The sequence below is a fragment of the Synchiropus splendidus genome, chromosome 1, assembly GCF_027744825.2.
Source record: "Synchiropus splendidus isolate RoL2022-P1 chromosome 1, RoL_Sspl_1.0, whole genome shotgun sequence".
NCBI classification, from domain to species: Eukaryota; Metazoa; Chordata; class Actinopteri; order Syngnathiformes; family Callionymidae; genus Synchiropus; species Synchiropus splendidus.
Window position 1 is genome coordinate 62495601 of NC_071334.1, and position 26021 is coordinate 62521621.

At 44.6% G+C, this 26021-nt stretch overlaps 1 protein-coding gene across 3 annotated transcripts; it reads right to left on the reverse strand.

The window, feature by feature from the left end:
• Window positions 1-438: 438 nt before the first annotated feature.
• Window positions 439-25312, reverse strand: rab27b (RAB27B, member RAS oncogene family). 3 transcript variants are annotated; one of them, XM_053872338.1, is made up of 6 exons: window positions 25052-25312; window positions 4132-4304; window positions 3367-3455; window positions 3162-3265; window positions 2968-3091; window positions 439-2902 (listed from the first exon to the last, which is right to left on the reverse strand). In XM_053872338.1, the coding sequence occupies exons 2-6, from the start codon at window positions 4282-4284 to the stop codon at window positions 2716-2718; spliced, it is 657 nt and encodes a 218-aa protein (XP_053728313.1). In that variant the 5' UTR covers window positions 4285-4304; window positions 25052-25312; the 3' UTR covers window positions 439-2715. The 3 variants fall into 3 exon arrangements, with proteins under 3 accessions (XP_053728313.1, XP_053728323.1, XP_053728307.1); XM_053872348.1 differs by lacking the exon at window positions 25052-25312 and adding an exon at window positions 16037-16279; XM_053872332.1 differs by lacking the exon at window positions 25052-25312 and adding an exon at window positions 5477-5565.
• Window positions 25313-26021: the final 709 nt, after the last annotated feature.

Sequence of the window (26021 nt, forward strand, 5' to 3'; positions counted from 1 at the left end):
TTGAGGTCCTGAGGTGTTTACGGAGAGATGACGTTTCACTCTCTGTGACCGAGTCCTCAAAATGGTTTAGAAAATGCTGACCCCCTGTGAGAGGAAGGAAGATGGTGACGAATTCAGCTGCCAGGTTCGGTCCAGCGAAGATCACCACCGCACCTAAAAGAACCCGCTGCACATTTTGGACCATTGTGTCAGACACTTGTCCAGACATTCAGGCACATTTTGATGTCGTTTTCCAGCTTTCGTGGATGTGTCTGGATCACCTGGTCAGACTGGAACTGATCCTGATCTGATCTGACTCTTCAGCCGCTCGTCCTCAGAGTTGTGTTTGTTACACAAAGAAGGCGCAGAAAGTTATTTTTAGAAGAGACGCTGACGGTGCAATCTCACTTCATCCGGCTTTAATTAGGAGAGGGAGACGTGATAAAAGCAACACACATTTATTCGCAGCTCTGACATCAGAAACAGCATCACAAGTCATTCCTCCTGCTGCCGTCAAACATGCAACAAACACACACGCGGCCATGAATACACTGATATGTTCACAGGCACCTGGACTTTTACACACGAAAGATTTCTTAAAAAAAGTTTTTCAATCGAACAGAAGTTGTTGGTGTTGCTCACACACTGAATCCATAATACGCCTCAAGTAACTCACAAGATGTCAGAGGTGTTTTCAATGATCTGTAGGTCCAACTTGATCATGAGAAGGTCACAAACGGAGGCCAGATAAGTACAGCTCCATGACTAACATGAGAAACTGGGAAGAACGAGGATCCCGAAAGCCGGCGAATACAAGCATGAGAGAAGAAAAAAAAGCAGATGAGGATGATGCTAAAACTAAATTTAAAAAAAATCAGCATCCCAAAGACAAAGTTTGACAGATGAATTCATATTCGAGGCATCGATTGGTGCAAAGGATTCAAATGAAACTTCTTAAGGCAGACAAGGGCTTTTTTTTGCTTGGGTATAACTAGCTAATTTTGGTGCACAACTCTGAACAATAAAATATAAATGAAAAGATGTTTGAAAATATATGTTACAAACACAGAAATAACATAAAAAGCATCAATATTAGCTAACTGCAGTTGACTTGAGTGACTTAGGTAGCAGTGTTTTGACCTCTGATTTCTTCTATATATACGCTTTTGCCGTCCTTAAAAATACAAATCTGTTTAAAAATACGAGTTGTGAATTAATACGTTATATAATATATAGAATATAGCTTTAGCTCTGCTTTGATAAAATAACTTTTTTAACATCCATATAGTACTACAGTGATGTGTTTATTTAATATCTTTGTTTTGAAAACACTTGTTTTAGGACCAACGTTATCAAAGAATCTCGATGATGTGACCTGGGCTCCATCAGATGAGGGATTTACAGAGTCAACCTGGAGCAGGGTGGAGGTTAACCTGGGGAACCAAAACAATTCGCCTCTGAAGTTAACAGCAATAGCTGTCACTTCATAGGACGATGATGGAGCTCAGGTGGTTATGAAAAATTGAGGTGTTAATAGCACACAACACATGAAATCTTATCAAGCCCAAATCGTGATGTGCAGTTTATAGAATAACAACATATATGTTTATCATTTATAGTCCATATGAATAATGAAACAACTATGTACAGGAAAATTGTAAATATCATTTAAAGGAACTTCATAGCAAAGGAAATGATTTTGTTTCAATTTATTTTGAGAGGCAGAGAAAATAAAGTCAGAAAACAAAGAACAACAACTTGCATTTAGAGTTGAACTTGTGATGACAAATAAAAAAAAAAAAACATACTTAATAAAATTGTCAGGCAGTAGTCAGAAACATCTCTAGGTAATCGAAGTATAGTTTTTCTCTAATTTTACTCTGACCTCAAGAGGGCTGCATGTGGCCCCCAGGACCACACACTGCCCAGGTCAGCCTTGACCTTCTGCCTGCATTAGCCGCTACAAAGCCTCACACCAAGAGCTCTGAGAAGAAATAAGAGTCAGAAGTGACTCTGGCTATTAAGGAGAATAAGCTCATGCAGGCGAAAAGGTTTGTTGATAACATACTGAAACAATGTGATGCTACTCAGTGCACTGGCTTTTAAGGGGTTAAACTGAGGTTTTCTAAACTTCTCCTTCCTCACTGGGGACCCTGAGAGGCCAGAGTTGAGATGCAACATCCCAATTGGAATGAAACAAGTGCAGAGCAGAATGGTGCTCACTGATCTCACGGGAGGAGCAGGAACTATACAGGCAGCCTTGCTCTCTGGCTGCAGGCCGTTCAACTATTCGGATGACAGCTGCCAAACCTTGGCACAACACAGGACGTCACTGAAGACAGCCATCTTTTTCAACAGTAAATTTATTTTCAAGACAAATATAAAAAACCGCAGCTGTAAACATGCATAAACAGAGGCCACCAGGCCTGGTCAGGCCTGTAGAGAGATCTTCTGCCGACCGTCCAACACTGCGGTGGCCCTAACACGGCTGTAGCACAGAGCGAGGGGGGAGATAAAAACGCAAACACTTTGGTCCAGAGTTGGATGAACTGTCCGAGTCAGGCAAAGGAGGCACGTCTAGTGAGACAGAGTTAGACTTCAGGATTCCCCCAGAGCGGCAGGAATGTGAAGAAAGACTGAAGACTACAACACGGCAGAGGAGCAGAAGGTTACTCAGACAAAGACACATGCAGTTAAAGGTGACAGGCTGAGGAGAGAGGGGCAGTGGCTCTTCTTCTAACATGCACATTTCTTCTCGCTGGGCTGAGCCGCCGAGAGCTTGGTGGCGCCGTTGCCGTTGGCTGGTTCGGCGGGTGGCTTGTCCACGCACTGTTCCATCCTCTTCATGACCAGATCCAGGAGCGTGATCACGGCCTTGTCCACCTCCACGCCCGTGGCGGCGCTGGTCTCGAAGTACGGGATCCTGCGAGGCAGACAGCGCTTTTTAGCAACAAGTCCTTCGGCCACGTTTGGGTTCCAACAACTGACCCGTATTTGTCAGCCAGCTCTTTTGCTTGTTTCTCCTGAACCTCCCTCTGATCCGCCAGGTCGGCTTTGTTCCCCACCAACACGATATCGGGGTTCTCGCAGTAGGCGTTGGCCTGAAGCTGACCTGCGGAGCGACAGTTCAGAGAGGTCAGGCCAGGGCCAGGGCTGCGCTGGCGTGGGACACCTTCACGTACTCATCCAGTTCCGGACATTTAGGAAGCTCTGCTGGCTGGTGAGGTCGAACATCAGCAGGAACCCCATGGCATCCCTGAAGAAGGCTGTGGTCAGGCTGCGGAACCTGAGAACACACACACACTTCGGCTTTCATCAGAACAAAAAGCTCAGCAGGTGGCGCTCTCGGTTTAATAATGAAGAGAGGCAGACGCAGGGGGCACTGACCTCTCCTGTCCTGCTGTGTCCCAGAGCTGAAGGTGGACCTTAAAGGTTTTCCCTGCGGTGGTGCCATTAGGGTTGGAGGCCGTGTAAACCTAAAAACACGACAGATGATTCCCACATGAGAAGAAACTCCAGCTGGTCAGTCTTGAGTTTCGATGGTCTCAGGTCTCAGGTCCCAATGCCATGTTAAAAACAGGGTCACTGCTCATTGAAAAGAAAGCAGTTTGGCTCACAACTCTGGCTGGTGTGTGTGAGCCTGACTCCTCCGCTCTTCACACACTTCAGTCAATCCTGACTGTTCTCAGTGAGGGCTGAAGACGGAAACTCTCTCGAGCCAGGATGGAAGGTCTCGCTGCTCGTGTCACGTTGGAGCTTTACATTTCTCTGACCCTGACACCCAGCAACACTGCATCAGTTGTCTGATGGCAGTCACACCACACTGTGTGTCAGTGTACTTGTTTATCAGTCCTTCTGCTTTGGTGTGGACATTTATGACAGGCCCCACAAGGTTAAGCCTCAATTTGAGGATTCAAATGACAAAATATGTGGGTGATTATAATTGGGCAGAATTTTGCTCCTGGTTAAGGTTAGACGTGTGTTTTGGATGGTTAGATTTAGGGTGAGAGACTGGGGAAAGGGTTATGTCAATGAGAGGTCCCCACAAATGTGTGCAGGCAGGTGTGGCAAATGTGTGCAGTGTGAACCAGAGAGACTGTAGCGACGAGAACAAGTCACTTTCAAAGGGCCTGGAAGACAACAAAATCTCACCACTCTCTTTTCCCTGAAGTCGATGCCGACTGTAGTGATGAACTTGGGGTTGAACTTGTTGTCTGTGTATCGGTACAGGAAGGTGGTCTTCCCCACGCCGGAGTCCCCGAGAGCAAGGAGCTTTATCAGGTAGTCATAATCCCCATCAGTCATAGTGGTGACCAGAAGTAAACCTGCGGACACACACAAGACGCTGGTGAGCATGTGAACGTGGGAGACACACGTCTGAACACTTCATAAAGACACATGCCGAAACACTAACATCACTTCTGAAAGCCTCAGCGGAGGCCAGTCTCAATAAACATTTGCCACGTAAACGTGTAATTGTGTCACAAAAAAAGAAAATGTGACAGTTGACACGTCAACAAGAACAACGTCTCTTGAAGACAAGAGACACATCAGTAAACAAAAACAGATATTCCGATGACACAAGTTCAAATATCGGTCAAGACTGGAAATGTTTGCCAAAGCAAGTCAATGTTAGCATCTCCACACAGGTTTTAACCGAACGCAAAGAGCTTTCAAAGCTGTCTTCACAAAACTATTAATATAATATTAATATTACAATGAACATCACAACAGCGGCAACATCACTGATGTGAAAACCAAAACCAAAAAAGTGACTATCGACTTTAGCAGAGAGAAATTATGGGATGGAATTATTGGATGTGAGCTTAACTTTCAATCATATGAAACCTTCTTGGGAATAAGTTTCATCAGACTGTGGCGTCTCAGAGTGGAGCAGACCTTTTTAAAATAAGGATCAACATAAGATCAATGACCTAAATGAACTGTGAATCACAAACTAGCATCCGGAAACATGAGGTTGCTAACTCTTATGAGTCATGTCCTCACTAAAGGTGGGCTGAAATACATATTTAAATCTCCTACTGGCCCCTGCAATGCAAAACACATATTTATATTGCCAGAAACTAAATCCATATTTTCCACTCCTGTCAAAGACAAGTCAGATTTGGAATTTCTCTGCAACTCAGTTAGTAAAAAATCAAACTGCTTCACAGAAAGTTTTTTTTGTAAATGACAAGTATTTCAATTTATGTCTTATAGTTGCTCTTGTCTAATGGGAGCAAGGAGTTTTGAACTCACTTGAACATGAACCAAAGTAAAAAAAAGAACGACTCTGAGCCTTGTATTTGTGAGCAGATGCAGACGGCTCAATTGTCAAGAGAAGACGGGAATGTTTGGTCGGCGTGGTGAAGTACCACTCACAGTCTAACTGGGTGAGAATCCTTCCTTCACAGACAGACAGGTGTGTGTGATCCATGCTGCTTGTCTCTCCGACAGAGACACGACAGTGAAATGAGCCCCATCCTGAGTGAATCACCTTCATTTCTCTTGTCAAGTGTCAACTCTGAGCCCAGGTTTGAGGTTAGTTTCCTGCGTCGTGTGACTTGACAACCTTGACAGAGCATCCAGGATCACTGGAACCCATTTCCAGAGGATATTCTGCCAGTGCCAGGGTCACGCTGGACAGGTCACAGGTCCATTATAGGGAACAGAGGACAACAACAACGCACCACACATTTTGGATTAGACAACTGCACAGCAAGATTGTTCGGGGACCTTGGGAGGAAACCGGAGCTCACGAAGCAGCCAAGGCTTAAGGCCCAGCAATAATAGTGGTTTAACATTGAGTTGATCAATGGTAATCATTACTGTCTCAATACAGGGAAAAGCGGGGAGGTCAAAGTTCAGCAGCGAGCAGCCGAGGGTGTCGATCGATCTGCAGCGGGACGTGTCAGGCCTTGATTGTTTAGCACGAGGTGACTATTCCCACAAGGACACCAGACTCTCTGCTCCAATTGCTAACCAAACCAACAACCTCAGTTGCCATAACAACGAGCAACGCACTCTGTTTTTCTTGGACAGTTTAGGTCAAAGAGGCACAAGAAGAGCTTGAGGAGGAGGAATGGACGTCGTGATTTGGGAACGGTAAAATGTGACACCAACTCTGGAAGAACTGAAGGACTGACGGATACAGCTTAAAATACGGCTGAGCTCCAGAGACATTAAAAATGTATGGATCATCTAAAGTGGGAGCGGAAGAGGAGGATTCTCGCTCACTTCAGAACATGGAACACAAAGACATATTCCCGCTACCAGACCACATGGAGCTCCTCCTGAATTATGTAAGACACCGCCTCACCCTCCAAGCCTTTCTCAATGAAGAGGCTAAATCCTGGGCTATTTATTCTAACACCAAGTTTGTCAGGACCGTTGCCACGGAAACAAGTTCAGTCTGGGTCTCTGTCCACTAACACTTGTTATCATGTATGGCCCTTTGTCCGTCCTCATTAGGTCTGAGAGAAATGTCAGTGTTCATGTTGCCGTTGTAGTTTACATTCTGATGGTTTGGCTTGTACTTAACATGGCCTTCAATTTTATATACATATATACATATACACACATATATATACATATACACACACACACACACACACATATATATATATATATATATATATATATATATATATATATATATATATATATAATACACAAAGAGTAAATAATACCTTTTAGACTGAAGTCTGAACTTTGACTTTTGCAGTTACAGTACAACTAACATCAGAGTTTGAAGTTTCTTGTATTAAACACAAATGTCAGTTGGAAGTTGCCATAAAGTCCATCATCATCTCAACTACCAGTGTTGGGTAGTAATGCGATACATGTATACATGTGTTGTGTATTCTGAATACAAATTATGAGTAACTGCACCGTGTTTTCACTGGTGGTATTTAGAATACAGATATATTGGTAAAATGAACTCTGCTGTACTTCATTGTATCACATGACGGCAGTTAAAACCAGACCTGCTTAAACAGCCATTTAACCACGTACCTGCTCTATAGTCACCAAATATACTGTAGAGGTTGTTCGATCAGATTGACAACTTTGTTTTTTCATTTAGCCTGAACATGGTTGTGCTCAGCATTGGAAAATTCCTTTGTGTTACACAGTAAAAATATAGAAAATACAGACAGAAGTAGATCCATAGATTTGATGACATACACTGTTGCTAGTGTACTAAGTGAGTCGGTATCAGAATGCAATGTATCAGAGGCTTGAAACACCCATTCAGTTTGTTTAGTAATGTGATATGAAATTAATAACTTCACACCACACGACAGACAAACAGAACGGGTGCTGTCGCTGCATTACAGCCACCTGTACTGGATTGAAGACTACAGTAAGTAGGACTGAGGTTGCAAACGTGAAAACGTTCTGTGTGTTTTTGTGAAGCAGCACTGCACATTTGCGGCAACTGTGCCTTTTGTTTAACTTATTTGGAGAGTTCAGTCTTGAGCCTTGCTGCATGCATTTGTTAGGTGGTCAGAAAAGCTTACAAAGTAGTTATGTTACTTCCTTTCTCTTCTTTATAACATAGTCATAGGACGGGTATGAACATGTTTTGTCTTAGGTATACTTCAACATTTCAAAGAATACTTGACATATTTGTTACATTTTCAAAGTAACCCTTCCACTGCTGTGAACTACTCACAACATTCAGAGAGGTATAAAAATGATCCCAGCCAGAACTTAGGTAAAAACCCACCAACCTCATGATGTGGCACGTACACATCATGTAGAACAAGTTCTAAACACACAGTCAGAAAAGCAGGACACACATGACATTGTTGCATTAGGGGAACATTAAAAAACTATATATTCTATTTAATCAATTGCAATATACTTTATTAGATTTATTTTTAATATTTTCCCCCCCAAGTAACGGTCAGCAAATTAATGTTTCTAAAATCCCATCATATCATTGCAAGCTTCTTTCTTTGTTATCAAGATGAATACACAGGAAAACAAGTGCAGTATTTTTGGAGCACTAGATCAACAACTAACATGAACCCTGAAACTTGAGATTCATCGTGTGCATTCACATGTACATCATATACCAAAGCAGATCCACGACACGCCTGGTCACGCAGGTGAAAGACCTTTCACCTCCCATTTTCAGGACCTGATCAGACGAGTCTCCTCCATCCCTCTGCCTAGATGATTTTCTGGAGTCCACAATCGATGTGCGCTAACACGGACAGAGATTGGATCCTGGTTATTCCATTTGTCTCGCGGTTCTGGCGGCTCCTGCCACTGACCATGAACAAAACCTGTCAGAACGACTTAGTCAGAACATGGATTCAGTCCAATAACCAGTTTGGAACGCAGCTTCATCTGAGAGGAAGACAGAAGCAGCCGGTACGTGTCAAATAAACCACTGTATTGATAGTTTAAATCATAGCTTTGGAGAAAATGGACTTGAGGCTGGTCTGACAGGCTTCCTGTTTCCTCCAGTAATCCCTCAGCAGGAGGGGGGACAACACCTGTACAGACACGCGGCAGCGCAGCTGATCTGAAAGGTCAGCGCGGATGTAGCCCATCCAGGGAGCCTGACTGTCTCTGCACCCGACGGTTAGGTGAGAAACTAAGAGAAAAAAAAGGCAAGGGAACAATGGAGATGTACAGAGACACAGTGAAGACGGCACTGAACACAAAACCTGAGCGACTGACGGAATGATGAGCAGGCGAAAACAAAGAAGAACACCGCTCATCCTGAGCAAGGCTGCGCTATAAACTGTGCCCTGGAGCAGACACCACCACCTCCTCACCGGCGAAACACACAGCACTCCCTGCTGACCAGCGCCAGCTCCGGTGTTATCCATGAACGCTAGACGCTTTATCGACAGCTCAATAAATGATACGCGCTGAGTCACACCACCCATCACCTCCCTCTCTCTCTGTCTCTCTCAGAGGGGCCGTTTTTGTTTGGCTGATGATGTCACCATGTGATCTCGCAGACTAATGACTTGGATTTACAGGAGGGGCCCCAAAGTGGGGGTCCAGGGCAGAAGCCAACCTGCTTTTTTCTGTTCTTTTTTTTAAAATTTACATTCCTAATTGTAAGTTTAGGTTTTCGGTCTGACTAAAATCACTACAAAGTTGAGAGGATTGAGGCTCGTAACATGTTGTCGCTCGGAGGCGTCCAAGCAGCGGCCCAGTCTTCAATACATGCAACATTTTTTCATTGTTTTGTGGACCAGTGCGGAACAGTAGAGTGAATCGTTCCAAAATCGAGTCCCAAACGCATCACAATATGCAGACGGCATAGCGTCGGCATGGCGACAGAGCCGGAGGCACAGGCGTAGGCAATTTTGGCCGCTAAGTTTCTCACTCTTGTACCAGACATTCGGACTTGAGAAACAGCACTACACCTCCTGTGGCTTCAGAACCAACCAGGGGCCACCAACACGGTGCACTGTCAGCTATTGTGAATCACTGCTTGTGGATTGACATCACCCACCAGTCATAAAATACCATTCAAGTTAAACACAGCTGCCTTTCAGGACTGTGCATCAGGAAACAAATGCCTTTGGGTCACTCAGCCAGTAGCATCAAGAGGGTTGTTGACAAGAAGTTCCAGGAATTACAGCTTTGTATCCTTAAAAAAACCTTGGTTTAATTACTCTCAAGTAATTCTCATCACCATGGAAAGGGAACATGCATTTCCTTAGGGGCAACACACAGAGTGCTGCAGTAAAAGCCCATAGATACATGGAAAGAAACACGGGAAGCTTTAACAAGTGGTCCACCTCGCAGCAACAGTCCATTCATTTGACCTGACCAAAGGCAATGGCAATGTTTCTGAGGTTTGAGACAAAAGCCTTAAGCCAGTGGGCGAGCACACATGACTGATCAAGCTACAAACACACGACACCTCCACGCATGGAGCAATGCTATAATATTTTTCAGTAGTTTTGCTTCAAAATGACTTTTGAATTTTTGTCTTTTAAATTCAGCTAGTTTTGTTTTTTCAGAGGGTTGGCTGGCGTTACTTTCAGTATTTGAAAAATGCTTAGTTTCTGTTTAGTTTTTAGTAGTTTTAGAGTTAGTTTTAGTTCTTTGTTTTTGTTTTTTTTTGTGGGGTATTGGAACAAGATCTAAGGGTGAAATAGGTCACAAAAATAGTCGGCAATAAAAACTCAACAAAACACACTTTGTAAAAAAATGTATCAAGTTTGGAAAGAACGACCACCATCGTGCTAGTCACTTAAGTCACTAGCACAATGTGACAGCTGTCGTAAAACCAGCTCAGCCAAAATAACATAGATTGTAAATTATGTAAAATGAAATAAATAATGGCCAATTTCGCTATAATTCTATTTTTTATTTGTTTTGTAAACAGACAGTGGAGTGTTTCAGTTTTCCTTTTATTTCTGTTAACGAAAATGACTTACAATTGTAGTTTTCGTTTTTTGTTTGTGTTCCGTAACTATAATAGAGTGTGAAGAAGCACTTGTCTCCTAGCAGCAGTCGGACTCCTCAGGCCAAGCAGCCCAAAAGCATCACAGCTGACCTTTACGGATCATATTAGGACTCAGCTGGTCTTTAGCTAAAGTGATTAGTTATCAGAGAGCACCCACAGGGACTTTCCTGCTCTTCTTGGTATCATACAAATAAATACGGTCCTGGTCACCGTCTGTGCTGTAAGTCCAGGAGAAAAGATGCCAACTGAGAGGAGAGGTCACCGAAACTCAATACGGCCTATAAACCAGTCTGAAACAGAAACAAATGCTGATGTCAAATGAAGACAAGGCGGCCTCTTCCAGACCAGAGCGCAGGCTGCCACTATAGTGACTCGCTGAACGGCAGGATTCCCACTATTGCCGCCAAATAAATCCCTGTTGAGTGAAGGAATTTCAGGTTCAGCTGGAGGAACCCTTGACATTTCTGATCAAATCGATAGGTTCTGCTTTTCTTTCTGCGGTCTCTTGAGCGCACCACTGATCCGTGTCCACTCGCCCACACGCTGGGGAAGACAACAGAGCCCTTTCTCAGCCTTCCACAGCAGCCGGAGGCCGGGAGAAACGGGAGTCACCTGCCGATGACAAAGTAGGGAGACGACTCTTGTTTGTGTCGCTCTTATCTGACGCTGAAGAAATGAGGCAGAGCACCGTACACTCGGCAGCTCATGTGAGCCTTGATGAAATAAAGGCTGAGGAAATGCTGCGGGAAATCATCATGGAGGGACAAAACAACTCTGTGCTCTCACTGAGAGTCTCACGGGTTCAAAGAGGAGTCGTCACCGCTTTGAAGAGTTGGAGAGGTTTTCACTGGCAGACGCTTGAAACATGTTTCTGATCAGCTGATGCGCAGCACTTGCTTCAGCTCGACAAGAGAGAAACAGACATCAGAGGCGGAAAACACAACTCCGACTTCAAGACCATGATCAGGACATTCTCAGCCTAACACCATTGGCTTCTACTTGACTAAAACTGCGTGGACGGCTTCTCAGTGCTTGAGTGTTTCGCAGAGATTGTGAGCCTCTTTCAGCATTGTCTTCCTCCATGAACACATTCTTGGCTTATTACATTGGGCGCGTCATGTGATGGGTCACCTGATTGGACGTGAGGTTGTCTAGTTGGCCTCAGGACCCTGCACCACATGCCATCATGATCAGCTGAGAACCACAGACCCCTGGCCCTGAATCTAACTCACTGCCAGCAGAAACTCAGATTTGAGTTCTCACACTGCAATAACTTCTGCTTGAATACAAAGTGTTGTGCATGTCAAAGTCAGATTAAATCAGTGCTTCTCAATTGTTTTCTGCTGCGCCTCCCACCCCAGGAAGAAGTAAATGTTTCGTGGCCCCCAACTCTCCACCACCGCTGTAAATAGTATCAATTGTCTATAAAATTATGGTAAGTACACCTCTGCATTACATTGTATCCTTGTAAACACCCCACCAGAGGGTCAAGCTCCACAATGTGAGAAGGACTGGATTAAATAAAGATGCTTAAAACACAGAGAACAGCGGACATGACTTGGACTGTATGTTGTCGAATGCAAGCAACTGGGGCCAACATATGCTGTGGTGGCCTGTGAAAAGCGAATACACCGGGAAAACACAAAGCCTCCATTCAAAAACAATAAGATTCCAGGCTGTGGAAAGTCTCTTGTCTTAGTGATCCCAGTCAGACTTCTCCCATCTTGTGAACCGAAGGCACCAAGTGTGTAAACAAGCACAGCTGAGTGCATCGAAGTGGCGGAAGTCACAAGCAATATCTGCAAAGTTCTGGGCGATTTGTCAAGAGTTTTTGAGGAAGATGAGCAGGTTCATGTAAACGAAGGACTTATATTTAATTCAAACCATGTCACACTGGAAGCGATGGCTCGCAGTTGTCAGAGAATAAAGGATGTGAAGCTGAAAAATTGGAGTCAGACCTTGGTGGGCTCCATACAGCCGCAGTAAATGGTCTCATAAGAACAAAGATGTAGATGAACTGTCACTCCATCAGGGTCAGCGGTACAAAATGTAGAATGCCTGCGGGTAAACAAAGGGATTTGCTCCTTTCCAGGTGAGTTTTGACACCACTACTTTGATGATAGATTCCTTTTCATGTTTGAAACCAGATGGTTTCAGAAGCTGTTTGAGGAAAACTTTCTGGTCAAAAGGTTCCAGGACAGCAGGCAAAGGCTGCAGAGTACATACGACACCAAAGGTTGCTGCTTGTGCCACGTTCTTTTAAGTTGCTTCACCCAATTCTGAACACACTCCACATCAGTGGGCTCAAACCTTCGGCCTCACCTCAGGATGCAGTTTTGCAGTGCCCAGTTAATCTCTCCAATATCCTATTAATGTCATCCCAACGCAGCCATTATTACCGCATCTGATTTTGAAAGTATGAACAGATGACAACCGTGCAGAAGGATAAAAAGAAATCGTACAAACAGAAGTATGGTGAGGCCTTTCAGTCCTGCAGACACTTCACGACCGCGCCGGACATTTGAGGGATGACTGGTGGTCTTTTTCAACACAGATCTGCAGATCTTCTTTAGGCTCACAATGACATTAAGACAAGGCAAGTAAATAACATCAGATGAAGCAAAATGATGACTACATCCGCCACAGTTGGGCATCGCTTGAAGACCTTGTTTGCCTGCAGCTAATAGATGCATCGACAGGAGCTGACTCAAGTCATCAAAGCACGTTTTCTCATCTCGCTTGGTGCAACACCGAGCTGAGTCTGAATTGAATTAGAATTTTAACACATGTTTAGCCTTCTATTTCAGCAGAAGCAACCTTGTAGACAAAGTAAGATCATTTCATACTGCATATTTATTCATAGTCCCACAGCCTTGTGGGTGACTCTTTGACACGGCTCATGACCCCGGGCACACCCCCAGAAACCAGACAAAAGGCTAAACAATTTTCTTATTATATTAAGTATGTAACAAGAGCACTGCACAGTGATGGTGAAAATAAAACCAGCTGGAATTGTTGTTTGTCCGTGTCAAGTCGGCACAACTGCTTCCACTATCTGTTTACAGCCCTACAGGTTTCAATTTAAACAACATTATGCCTCAGACTCATGTGACGGTCGGTCGAACCAGTTCCAGTGAATTACAGTCAAAGTAAATGTTTTGTTAACTAGCTCATTACATTCCCTTTTCTACCTGCGCCGTTTTAGCATAAGCAATCAAGGGTTGCTCCCGCGGATCGTGATCTTCCTGGTTCACATCTCAACACTTCACTCGGCATCTCCAAAACCTGAGGCGTGAACAGGAGTAGAGCAGCCACACTCGGGCTTTAATGAGGTGCCGGAACCTTCAGCCCAGTTACCGCAGACGCGGCGGTCTAATTGGCGTCGGAGCCTGTCACGGCGTCACCCAGAACTGGAGCCTGACTGAGCCAATGATAGTCTGAAACTATGGTCCATCTATTTTAATTAGTCTTACGCTTTCACAAAGACCCTCAAACCGATGAGATCTTTTGAAGACCGCCGTGAATGTCCCCCCTGACTACAATGCCAATTTGAAAATACTGCAGAAAACCCTCCTCTGCGCGTTTAACATTTGATTTGTGGAGCCTGAGTAAGTGACCTATAAAACATGGTCAACCTCTCACCTAAAGTATGAACAACACATCAGCTAAGGACAGCAACAAGAACAACTGTCTTTTGCCATAAACTTCCTCCGTCTGCTCCGGGATTCACCAACTAAAGTGAACTGGAGAGAAATTCTGTGGGTTTATTCTGTTTACCCAGACCAAGCAAGGCCAGAGGCCGACTGTGGTGGTTCCCAAGGAACAATGGACACTTGAACGAGGCAGCACACCAATAGTGTCAGGTGATCTTGCTACTTTATTTTAGTATGGCTGTTGATGATTTAATAGAACACGGTAAAACAAGCCACTCAGTTGACAGAGCTATTTTATTTATGAATAACTATTGTAAGCAGTCAGTTAATTGTGTGACTTCTTGATTCATCACCATGTGACCAGAACCTTAGGACACTCTCCAGGCTGTGAATGTATTGGGATCACTTGACACCAATAAGCAGTTACATAATAAGATGCAAAAGCTCTTCTTTCCCTGTCGGAGTACTGAACAAGGTTCAGTACTCTGCAAAGCCGTGGGTCGGCGAAGGCATGTGAATCAGCACATTTCTATCCAATTCAGTGGTATTAACATGGAGCAAACCCTTTTCACGGAAACCAGAATGATGGAACTACGATAAGTACGCTTGTACTTAGCGGTAAGGATTGGAAATTTAGGGCGTCCAATTTCTCACGTTTGAGTTTGGACGCCTCTCAAGCTAAAACCTAGGCTGCAGCTTCACATACCAACATTAGTTGTCTCCAACTGGGCTGCTCATGCATCAAGGTTTCATCCCTCAGATTCCAATGAACTTCAAACTTGGTCAATGTCTCTTAGGCTCCTCGTGTACTGTACTGATTTTCCGAGCTTCAGCAGTAAAGAGTTTTCAAAACACTGATATCCAGAGGGTTAGGACGGTCAATATCTGTTAAATAATGTTACATTGTCAGTACAGTTACTTCAACTTTGTTCAGCCCAAAAAGGTACTAGCCAACCAGGTCCAATTTTGGCCCTGAACTATCTGTGTGAACATGCCCATGGTTTTATAAACATTCCCAACCAACTCACATGAACCTGAATAGTATAGTATTCTGTTGAAGCTTTGTCATAACTTGAAGGGAAAGTAAAATGAATACATTACATTTACTCGAGACCACATTATAGGCCTTGAGGGAACAATAACACCTAGTGACTCATAGGATAATAGCTCCATCACACAGGAGGGTGCAACTGGACGAGGAGATCAACACGACACAGATGTATACATGTGAAAATGATAGAAAAATGGACCATATATTGGTGGAAACCTCCCACAACCGCTGCCACACATGCAGCTTTACCAACAAGTCAATGTACATCCAACTGTATGTGTTTGAGGGCATCTATGCCAGACAGGCGAGATCGAGTCTCAAGTCCACCCCGGATGGGATTCCAACTAACTGCACTGGGACGGCAGAAACACAACCGCTACTGCTTCAAACTGAATTTCTGATTTAGAAAAATGTCACACACTGTTGATGTCTAATGGAGAGCAGACCATCAAGTCACCCTAGCAGCACTCCACACAGCGCTTTGGTCGAAGGATTATCAATGAAGTCGTGGGCTGATCAACAGGCCGTCAGTGCAACTGTTAACCTCCACAAAATCTATATGGCGGAAGAAAGCACACACGGTCTCTCGACAGACCATTAAGCAACGCTGCCATAAGTTCAAAAACGTTTCACCCCGAACTATCCGCCAACATCTGAAGAGCATCATGATGTTCAGAACTCATTTCACACAGAAAGAGAAAAACTACCTCTCTCGTCCGTCTTCACAGCATCACATGTGCCAGCCAGATAGAACTTGTATGATCCACTTGCCAGATAAAAGAGTGCACATGTGATCCGACTGCACGTTTCCCTGAAAAACTTCAGTGTTTGCCTTTGCCTCTGCACAAACCAGTCTCCCCGCCTCACCAAACAACCCAAAATGTCCTGAAACCATGTAGCACCTACCTCTTGTGGCTCCACTGTAGGTTCACCTGCTCACGTCCTGAGGGAAACCAAGCGTCCTGAGCAGCTGACCAGCAGCCGTGCGTCCACACCACCGACTGACTGACCCTCTCGCTCACAGTGACAGCCTGACTCCCATTCAGCTGCAGACCACTCCCCCCACCACGGCTCTGACCAGCTGACTCGCTGCAGGGACAGCCAGATAACTTCGTTTGCCTCCCCCCCCCAAAAAAAACTAGTCATAAGCTACTGTCTTGGTTAACCTCTTCACTGCTGGTTTTGATCTCTCTCAGTCCAGCTGCTTCCTTCTCACTGCTTCCTACCGCTTCCCTGTTTGTAGAGCGGGTGTGGCTGAACACACAGACACGGTCACACACAGATTTTCCTCCTTTTACATGACACCACACCACACTGCAGATAAGAGTGAGTGATGGAACGATAACAAACCAGGAAGAAAGAGAACACAGACACACGCACATCAACAGCTTTGAGCTGGATTGAAAAAGATACCAGTAACATGGAACGGACAAAAAGAGTTAGAATGTGTGACGCTATCTATGCTAAAGTTCATGCAGTGGAAGGTGTTATGGCGCGCTTCATTGACAGATCCTCAGGAAGAGTCAGTTTGGGATGCAGGACTGTGCTTTATATGTGCATCAGCTATTATAGTCACGTTCCAAACACAAGCAAAAGACTCACTTTACAAAAGTAGCGGAAATAAAATGCAATTAAAACCACAGGTCTATGCAAGGTGGATCAGTTTGTCGGAAAATTGATCAAATTTAATATAGAAAATATTCAATCACATCTTGTCCCTGGTGTACTTATTATTAAGGGGCAGAACATTGATCAATCAGCTTGTAAAATACATGTTTGCACGACTAAAATGAAAGATTCTTTTATTAAGGTCTGTATTGTTGAGACATGGCCAGTTTCAGGAAATGTCATTTATGTTATTAATATGTTGAGGCCCCCATATGTGATTTTTACTAAACCACACCAGACAGTTGGGAACATTTGGGAACGTCAAAATTTTTTTAAAGGTCAAAAAAATATTTGGAAAAATCATAACCTTGTGTTGTTTAAGCCTTTTTCCTGGTAGCATGGACATTATTACCTGACTAATATGAGTGATCAATAAATGGATGCTCGACCCTCGGAGCCGTAGCAGACAATAGTCAGGACGGCTGTACACACAGCAACATTTAATAAAGGTTCACTGCTCACATGACGGCGGGGGCTGAGATCTGGTTGGACAGCACAGTGAGAACATGCCTGGGTATCTGGGGGATGGTGCGTGGGATTCACGCAACATAAAAATTAGAAAATGTTCATGGAGCGGTTTGACACCAGGCATCAACAGGCTGACCTCAGCAGGGATTCTAATTGGAGACATGATCTTCTGCCAGGATTTGTGGCTCTCCGTTGAATAAGGAACCTTGGCGATGTATTACAGCAGCTCTGAATATTATAGTAGATTAAAAGCAGCCCTCGAATCAACGCATGGTTTCAGCTGCCACCTACAAAATGTCATACTCTCAATATTCTCAATAACACAAGTCTGCTTTTCACAACCGCCTTGTGGTGGCTCATTCCACCTGGTGAGGTGCGTCTGATGGAGAGGAGTCAGAGCCAGGTCAGACACAAAGATCTACCTGCCACCCTACAAACTCGCTATGGTCCCAGAGGTTTCCTGAGGAGGTGAAGTCAGAGCCTTGTTGCTGAAGCTGCAGCCCTCAGAGCATGACTTTGAATGAGCGGAAGAAAATCAATGAAGTGCAAGCGAGGTGCATCTTCCAAAAGAATAGGAATGAAGCACAGCTGTCGCCAAGAGCAGGTTCAGGTGGTGATAAGGATGAGATTCAGGGTCTGTTATGATTGACTACGGGAAAACTCAAACTACCCCAGCAGAGCAATGACCATCAGTCACTGCCTGTATGAACAGCTTCTAACAGCTCCAACAAAACCTACAGACTCAGAACCAGGGAAAAAAAACAGAGGGTTTATTACCAAATAATTCATTTCCTCAATGGAATTATGTTGACAGCATAATTCAGGGGTAAAAACTGAAAAGTAACGGTCAGTGTAAGATATTACAGCCTCACCTTCAGTGGTGGAAGGATCCAGAGGTTTTTTTTCAAAACAATGTGCATTTACGAGCATGAGAGCAAACAAGTCATCAGGTCATGCACTCGTCATCACGCTGCTGGAATGTCCACTCCTACTTTAAGAGCATACACACAGGAATGTCCGTCCACAGTGTGTGTATTGACACCAAGTGAGCTGTTCTTTGGTCAAGAAGTGATAAAATACATATATTTTTTAAGCATCAAACTTGGATTACCAGGCCTTAATTCGTCTAAATATAAATGTCAATTGGCTCTTCAGAGTTGCTACCAGATAAAAAAAAAAACAAGTGACAAGCACATTCACTTTAACTCAAACTGAGCCTAGCAAGTGAATTTTTACAGCACAATGAGCTATTTATTTATAGCTTACATGGAGCTCCAACTCTTCATCTCCAGCACAGAATTAGAAAACATATTGCTCTCAGCTGCGTAAAGGGGGTCCTTGCCTCGCGCCTGCTGACAGTCATGATATCATGTCACGCTCCTCACAAGTCACGCTCAAGTCACTGACTCAGCAAAACACCTTCGATGATGCGTGCAGACGCACAGACAACCACTGGCTTTATGAAATGGTAACAATAATAAGGACCAAGGGAGCAGTGGAAACAAAGTGGAAAGAAAGTTTTTAGTATCTCAATGTGTTCAGATGACTAGAAGAACTTCATGTAGAAGAGGTCACTGCCCAGAATATATCGAAAGCATCGTTCGCAAAGAGAAAAAAAGTAAACCCACACAAACGTTGGGTGCTGACTGACATCCTGATACTGGCAGATGATATTAATGTGGGAGACAAAGGAACCTGTTGGACCTCTTCTAGAGTCAGCTGCAGCTCGGTGCGTGAGTCATAAGGGGTGAGAAAATGACACGGAGGGGGAGGGAGAAGACGGCAGCACGGGGGACGGGGGGTGAAGAGGAATATTTAAACCAGCAGCAGAGACGACTCTCAGCTGATGAGTTGCCTCTTCAGAGTGGAAACAAGCATCGGGTCATAAACCGGTTCTGTCCTGCCTCCACGTGTGCTTGTGACCCCGGGATGTAAGCTTCAAACTGGGACGCACCCCTGGGACAGATGATGCTCTGACCAAAGTCAACCTGCATTAAGTCAACAAAACAGGTACCATAGACAATAATAAGACAATCATTCTCATCTAGTTGTGCTGACACGGAGGAACTAAATATGGATATGTGCACAAACTTCAGAGTGAGTTGATACAGTAAACAATTTCAGGCAAAGCAGCTCTTCAGGCTCAGGCAGATCATGAGAAAAACTTCAAAGAGAGTGGCTGTGTACACTGAGCGTTAACAATCGTGCAGCCTTTGCTCCTTATATTTCAGGATAGACAATAATATGTCCAAATGAAGATGAAAGTGGAGCAAGGTTCTGTCGGGAGGTGAAGACTGAACGATGGGCGAGCCAGGAAGTGTGTCTGCACCACGCCCTGTGACAGTGATGGGCACACACCACGGTGTGTCCCGAGCTGTCGCTTCCATAGTTAATGAAGCCAAGAAATGATAGTCTCACTTTTGTAATGTGTTCTCAAGGAAGGACCAGGGTCCAGTCCCCGCATGTGTCAAAGCGAAACCTCTAGTCTTCTGAGGCGCCGCACCTCAACACTCACTTGCTCCCGGCGGCTCGAAGTGGCACTAACCAGATGGACTGGAACAGCTGACGGCTAATAAAGTGCATTGAAAGATAATAAAAAGAGCCTGATATGATTTAAAGTCAAGACGTAAGTGCTCTCTGAGGAAGCAGGATGGAGGCAGCGGCATCGTGACCACTAGCTCATGGCACTCTCTCTCTCCTCCTCCTCCTCCTCCTCCTCCTTGTTTTCTTTTCTTCCTTCATCTTCTAACCATACTAGCTGTACTGTCACCAGGCAACTAGCCTTCATTTGCTCTGTTTCTTCTCTCTTAACTTGAGCATGAGCTCGAGTCGCACTCCTTCACCCTCTCCTGTCTCAGACAGCCTTCCCATGTTGCGCACTAACCGTCATATTTCAGAAAACACTGACAACAGACTCATGGAATAAGACTCCCGTCTCATCAGCTGACATGAATGCATCTGAATATGGACGGGTGTTTGAGACAGGGCCGCGCTGGATGAAGAATGTTAGAAATGAAGGGGAAGACAACCGTTGAGGTTCATGCATGAGATGAAGGAGGACAAGGTGGGTTCATGTGGAAGTCATGCCTCCTCTATTTGAGTATTGATCAACTCAGCAAACTCCCAAACCCAACAAACCACCTGCTGCATTTATCCATCATCACGACCACTGTCCTCACGCTGTGACGGCAGATGAACTACAGCAGGTCAAGTGACCTTGGAGCTGGTGCTAGCTTGCCACCGGGAAGCTCATGAGTTCTGACTTGAGGAGGTGATGGGAAAACAAAACTATGTGAAACATCCAGAGCAAGAAAGCACATGTTTCCTTTTCATTAAAAATGTGATGGTGATGAAATGCTCCCACCTGCTCCTGCTCTCTCGCTGGATATTGTTTATTCATCCGGAGAGTACTGTTGAATGATTTGCCAAATAAGGTCCAATCAGTCACTGTGAGCTTTTGTACCAACCCAACAAACACACGGTTTCACCAATGAGATATCAGCTGAAACGAGCAGCAGCAGACTGACAATCGACAGTCTTCAGACTGGTGAAGCTAAAAATAGTCAAATCTCAGTCACTGTCAACTCTACTTGACACTAGGAAAAAGACAACGTTCATTAAAAACAGACTGCACGCATCATTTCATTATATCTGCAACTAATGCCCCGCTGGTAACAAGCATCATTAGTGATGAAACTATTGTCAGAATGCACTGCAACAGTTGAATTAGTTGCTCAATGTTTTTTGTGTTTGGACTAGGACAGACGTGAAAACTGCTGGGCGGCAGGACAAATACAGTATGGTCACATGATTATACAGGGGGTCCATGAGGTTGAGGGCATAGTAAAAAATGGATACTTCTAAAACATCACGTCAGAACTAAAGTTGCGCGTCTCACTTAGATGCCATTGTTGAAACCTAGCATTTCACAGTCATCTATTCAATACATATCCAAAGCCCCCTGGCTTCTATGTTTCTCTGTCAAACCTCCTCCTGCTTGGCTACAATCTGTGCCTGTTGTGGGGTGGACGGGAGACTCTGCCATTGTGTAAAAAAATCCTGACAGAAAGCCTGATTTGGCTGGTTGTTTGTTGGTTGTTATGGCAATGGTCTGTTTGTGGCATTAGCCAGCAAGTTACTTGTTCCAACAAGACACAGCAGAAGTTCCTGTGATTTGATCTCACTGTGCTGAGTGAAGATAGTTCCGATGTTTAATTATATTTACTTTATTATTATTTTTTTTTTTTATACATATGTGAGTGGAGATTGTTCCAATGTTCGTTGGTGTGTGTTGTTTCTCCTTCGTTGTCAATTGTCTAATGGTAGTTTTCATTAGATATGTTTAAAAAGCGACCATTTTGACAACAACAATATGAATAATCAAAAGTAAATAACATGGAAAAAAAAGTGGGATTACTTCGTACCTCATCACAGAGCTCTAATAAAACATCTTTGAAGCTCGAAACTTCAAAGCCGCACCAGTCCACACATGCTACCTGCAGTGCACCTGTTTCCCCAATAGATGGAGACACATGGACCGTTACTAGGGTTTGGACTTTGGAGTATCCTTCTGTCAAGTGGAAAATGACGGAGGCCAATATTTGTTTAGTACTTTGAATATTCACTTTTTGCTTCCTCTCAGACTCTTTTATGTCATGACTCCTACATGCAAACACAAAGATACGGTCCCCAGTACACCTCTGCTCCACCCTGCCCCCTCAACAAACTCAGCAACTCATTGTGGCCTGCAGGTCTGAAAGTGCACCCACCTCTGACGTAAGCTACATACTTTTGCTGTGTCATAAAGTTGGAGACCTCAGATGAACAGGTTTATCCATCTGTATCACGACACACCATCCTTCTGTTGATGGGACTCCAGGGTCATGAGGGGAGATCAGGAGCCACAAATGAACATGGAAAGCTGAGGGGCGCAGAGGGAACGGAGCTTTAACACAACTCTGAGATCCAGTTGCGCACATGATGAATAACAGCACAGAAAAGCACTTGAAAATTGGCATGGCCCCCCAGAGATGCAAACATAAGAGGCGATTCCACACGCTGGTGGGAATCAGTGATAAATGACCCAAGCGATTGTTTCCCCGCATAGGAGGAAAAAATGGTGACTTTATTCTTCTATCGCTTTCTGTTCAAAGATAGAACAGCAGTTGAGAGCATCTTGAGCATTGAATCTATTATGTCTTCATCTCATCCAAGATTGCAACTGCAACCATCAACAATGGATTGTGTTCTGTCTCCTCCACCCTCCTCTGGCCTCATGAAGTGTGCGACTGTATCAGACTCAGAGAGGAGTGTGAGGCCTGTGCAGTACGTGCATGAAGACAGTGAGATTGTGGTGAAGTGTGCTGTACGAGTAACAGAGGGATTCAAGGTGAGAGCACGTCAGAGATCACCCTTAAGACCCTTCTGTTTTTCCCCAGCCCAGCCATAGCAACTGAGATTAAAGGAAGTGAAGAAGATGAGCCGAAGGTTCTGGACCTTTTAGAGCAGAGGTGGGCATAGCGTGGCTGTTGCCCAGTCGTCATGCAGCCCTAAAAACGAAGATTTCGAACAAATATCCAGAACTCGAAGGCCCCCGAAAAAAGCCGGAAAAAACATAACGTGCGCGGACCGATCAGCTGACCCACGATGCGCATTGTTATTGCGTTTAACGCAGCCTCTGTATGCAGACGTGTCCCGTTAGCTACATTTACTGACTGTTTTTTCTTCATATTGAGGTGTAAAACCTTTCCTGTCTCCACACTGGACCGTGGTAGAGTGTCACAGGGGAGGTGCTCGCTCTCCACACCTCCGAGACTGGAGCGCTCACTCCAGGGTTTGATGTCCTGTTGTGGGCTGGAGCTGGGACAGGGATGAGGCGAGTCTGGGACAGAGCGTGACTTGGTTTATGACTTTGTCACAGCCAAACTGCACAGAAGCGCACATTCAGAGCTGGACACGCACCGGGCACCTCTTCACTTCTGGAGAGACGTCACTCACTCGGCAACCCCTCCCACATGCAGCGGCCACACACATAGAGGAACAGCGCACCTGCAGCAGACACTCTACATTCACTCCAAGCCTATTTTAAGGCTTGGAACGCATTATTTCTTTTCCCATTAGTCGTAATGGGAAAAATCCTTTCAGATTTTGAACAAATCGCTTGTAGAACGGCCCTCTGGAACAGATTGTGGTCGAAAACTGAGCTACCACTGTATTATCTGCCGTATAAAACTGTTATGTTTGAGGCTACGCAACATTTCCACACTAAGAAAAAAGCCCAACATCCACAGAGTGTGTGGCATGCGTTGAGGACACAGATCTTCCTGCCACCCCTCGCAGGCTCACTGGTTAATCTGACTCTCATGTCCTAAAACATGTCCTGTACCTTAGATTTCACCTACTCGGAAGCAGAAGATTCTTGCATCACAGACATGGTGACATCACCTGTGATCTGAATCATGCATTCTTCTCAACATTAAGGAATGCTGGAGAGCAGGCCCGGTGGGGGAGAGAGACCAGGCAGCAGGGGGCAGCAGAGAGCAGCAGTACGCTTCTCACCAGAGGAAGGTCACATGACTCAACACTGGCTCAAGACAAACCTGTTGAGCCATTCCCAAACAGGACAATCACGCTTCCCACATTTCCTGCTTCTCCGCTGATGGGTCCCTCAGAATCAGTGGCGCTCTGTAACAACGCTGCCTCTACAGTACCACACACACACACACACAGCTTGGATGCCCCACTGTGGCTGCAGCCACTGCTGCTCGAGACATACATTATTAACATCCTGCAATTAGTCTCTAAGCTGCTGCTGCTTCCTTCGACAACACCAGACAACCATCCAGTGATCCCCAACTGCAAACATGTTACAAAAAACATGGCTGCTGCTTTGATTTAATATCACATGAGACTTGAGCCACTGAGGGCAACAGGGCATGAGATGGCTGAGGGCGTAACGGAGGTCAGCACTCGCCTCAACGGGCGGAGGATATGTGGAGTGTGTATGTTTTTATTATGGGTCAAAATTGTTTTTTTTATTTTTAATAAGAGATGGTCACACACACAAGACAAGCAGGAAGTGAAAGACTCAACACCAAAGTGCCCACCTTTAAAGGAGTCCAATAATATGAAGATGTTCATCATGGGTGTTTTTTTGTTTTGTTCTTTTTTTTATCAGGACGCTATAGCTGAGCACTGAACAAGTACATGAACAAATAGTTGTATTCACTTTCCTTTCACTGGTTTTAATGGGGTTTAAACGAATTGTTTTGCAATATAGATGATTCACACAAGATCAACTACTGTCTCCTGTAATGATGATAATGATGAAAGAAAAACAGCAGCTAAATGACAAAAGCCCTGGTGACAGACAAACACATTTAAGTGACTTGATGAATGATGGAAATAGGAATTACTGCAGATCACAGTCGGACATACTGAGCCATTTTTAACAGATGTCAGTTGCATGTTTAAATGTAACTGGTGTTTGTATAAACTTAGTCATTTTGAAGTGAGATGAACGTGTGCGTTCACGGAATGTAAGGCAGCTCATGACGTCACGCCGAATGGAAGTTGGACAAACTGTTGCAGAATTGGCTGCAGCGAAAGGCCTTTGAGGGTGAAGTGAGCGGAGACGAGAGACACGTTGGAGTCTGACGGTGGACTCCCAGATGCTGCAGAGATCCTCCAGCCTTATGACTCATCCGTGGCTGGTGCAGAAACGCGCGCCACGCGAACACACCAGTAAGCACAAGCATCGACCGTGAGCCACTCGCCTCCTCTTACCTTTCACTGGGGCGCTCAGAAACAAAGTCAGATGTTGCTCGCAGGTGTCTGCTGCTGCTGCTGCTGCTGCTGCTTCCTGGCCGCTCCGACTCTCCCTCCGAGGCGTCGCATCTCTCCTCAGGTTCCGATCCAGAGGGAAGCCAGGGAGACACCAACGCCAAGCTTCACAATGCACCGGGTCGACACACAGACAGGGAGTGTTTCATTGGGAGGATAGTGGAGAGTCGGAACAATTTTGCAGATGAATCTTACTCCGCTTCACCAAAGGGGTGGAGTGACACTACCGAGACGTTCAGGGAAGCTCGGAAACGAGGTGCTACGTTTTCAACCACTGCTTGACGATCGCGGATTAGCTTTCTTATATAGAGTTAGTTTTCAGGGATAAACATGTATTCCAGGGATTTTAATTATAGACCCTCGCAAAAATATCAACAGCATCTTCACGAATTTACATGTCTGCACGCAAAAGTATCTACATATCTACATTTCAGTGTGTAGTGAGAAAACCAACGCTATAAATAAAGCCATTACTGGTTGTACTCCTACATAGTTGGAAGCAGATTTTTCTTATAGTTATTTTGTCCATGTCTGATTATGCTATAGTTTACGTTTGTAGAACGATAATCTTTGTATTTGTACTAGTTTGTTAGTGATTTGTGAATTCATAGATGGATAATAAGTGTTCAGAAGTGCGTTTCTTTGCAGCGCTATAATTCCTCCAGCCTTGAATGCAACTGTAACAGCCCACATTAAAAGAGGCAGATCATCTAAATAAAAATATATGTGAGCGCTCCAAACCAACATCTTAGCAATCGTCTTTCAGCTTTAGAGTTTAGCGAGTCAACTCATCCAGATTGTGATTAAAATGACGTGTTGTGATTTTAAGAATTTAAATAAGCTTTAGATGGGTTTTATAAAGCCTTCGCTTTTCTTCTACGTCTGCTGTGTTAATAAAATAATCACATTCAGT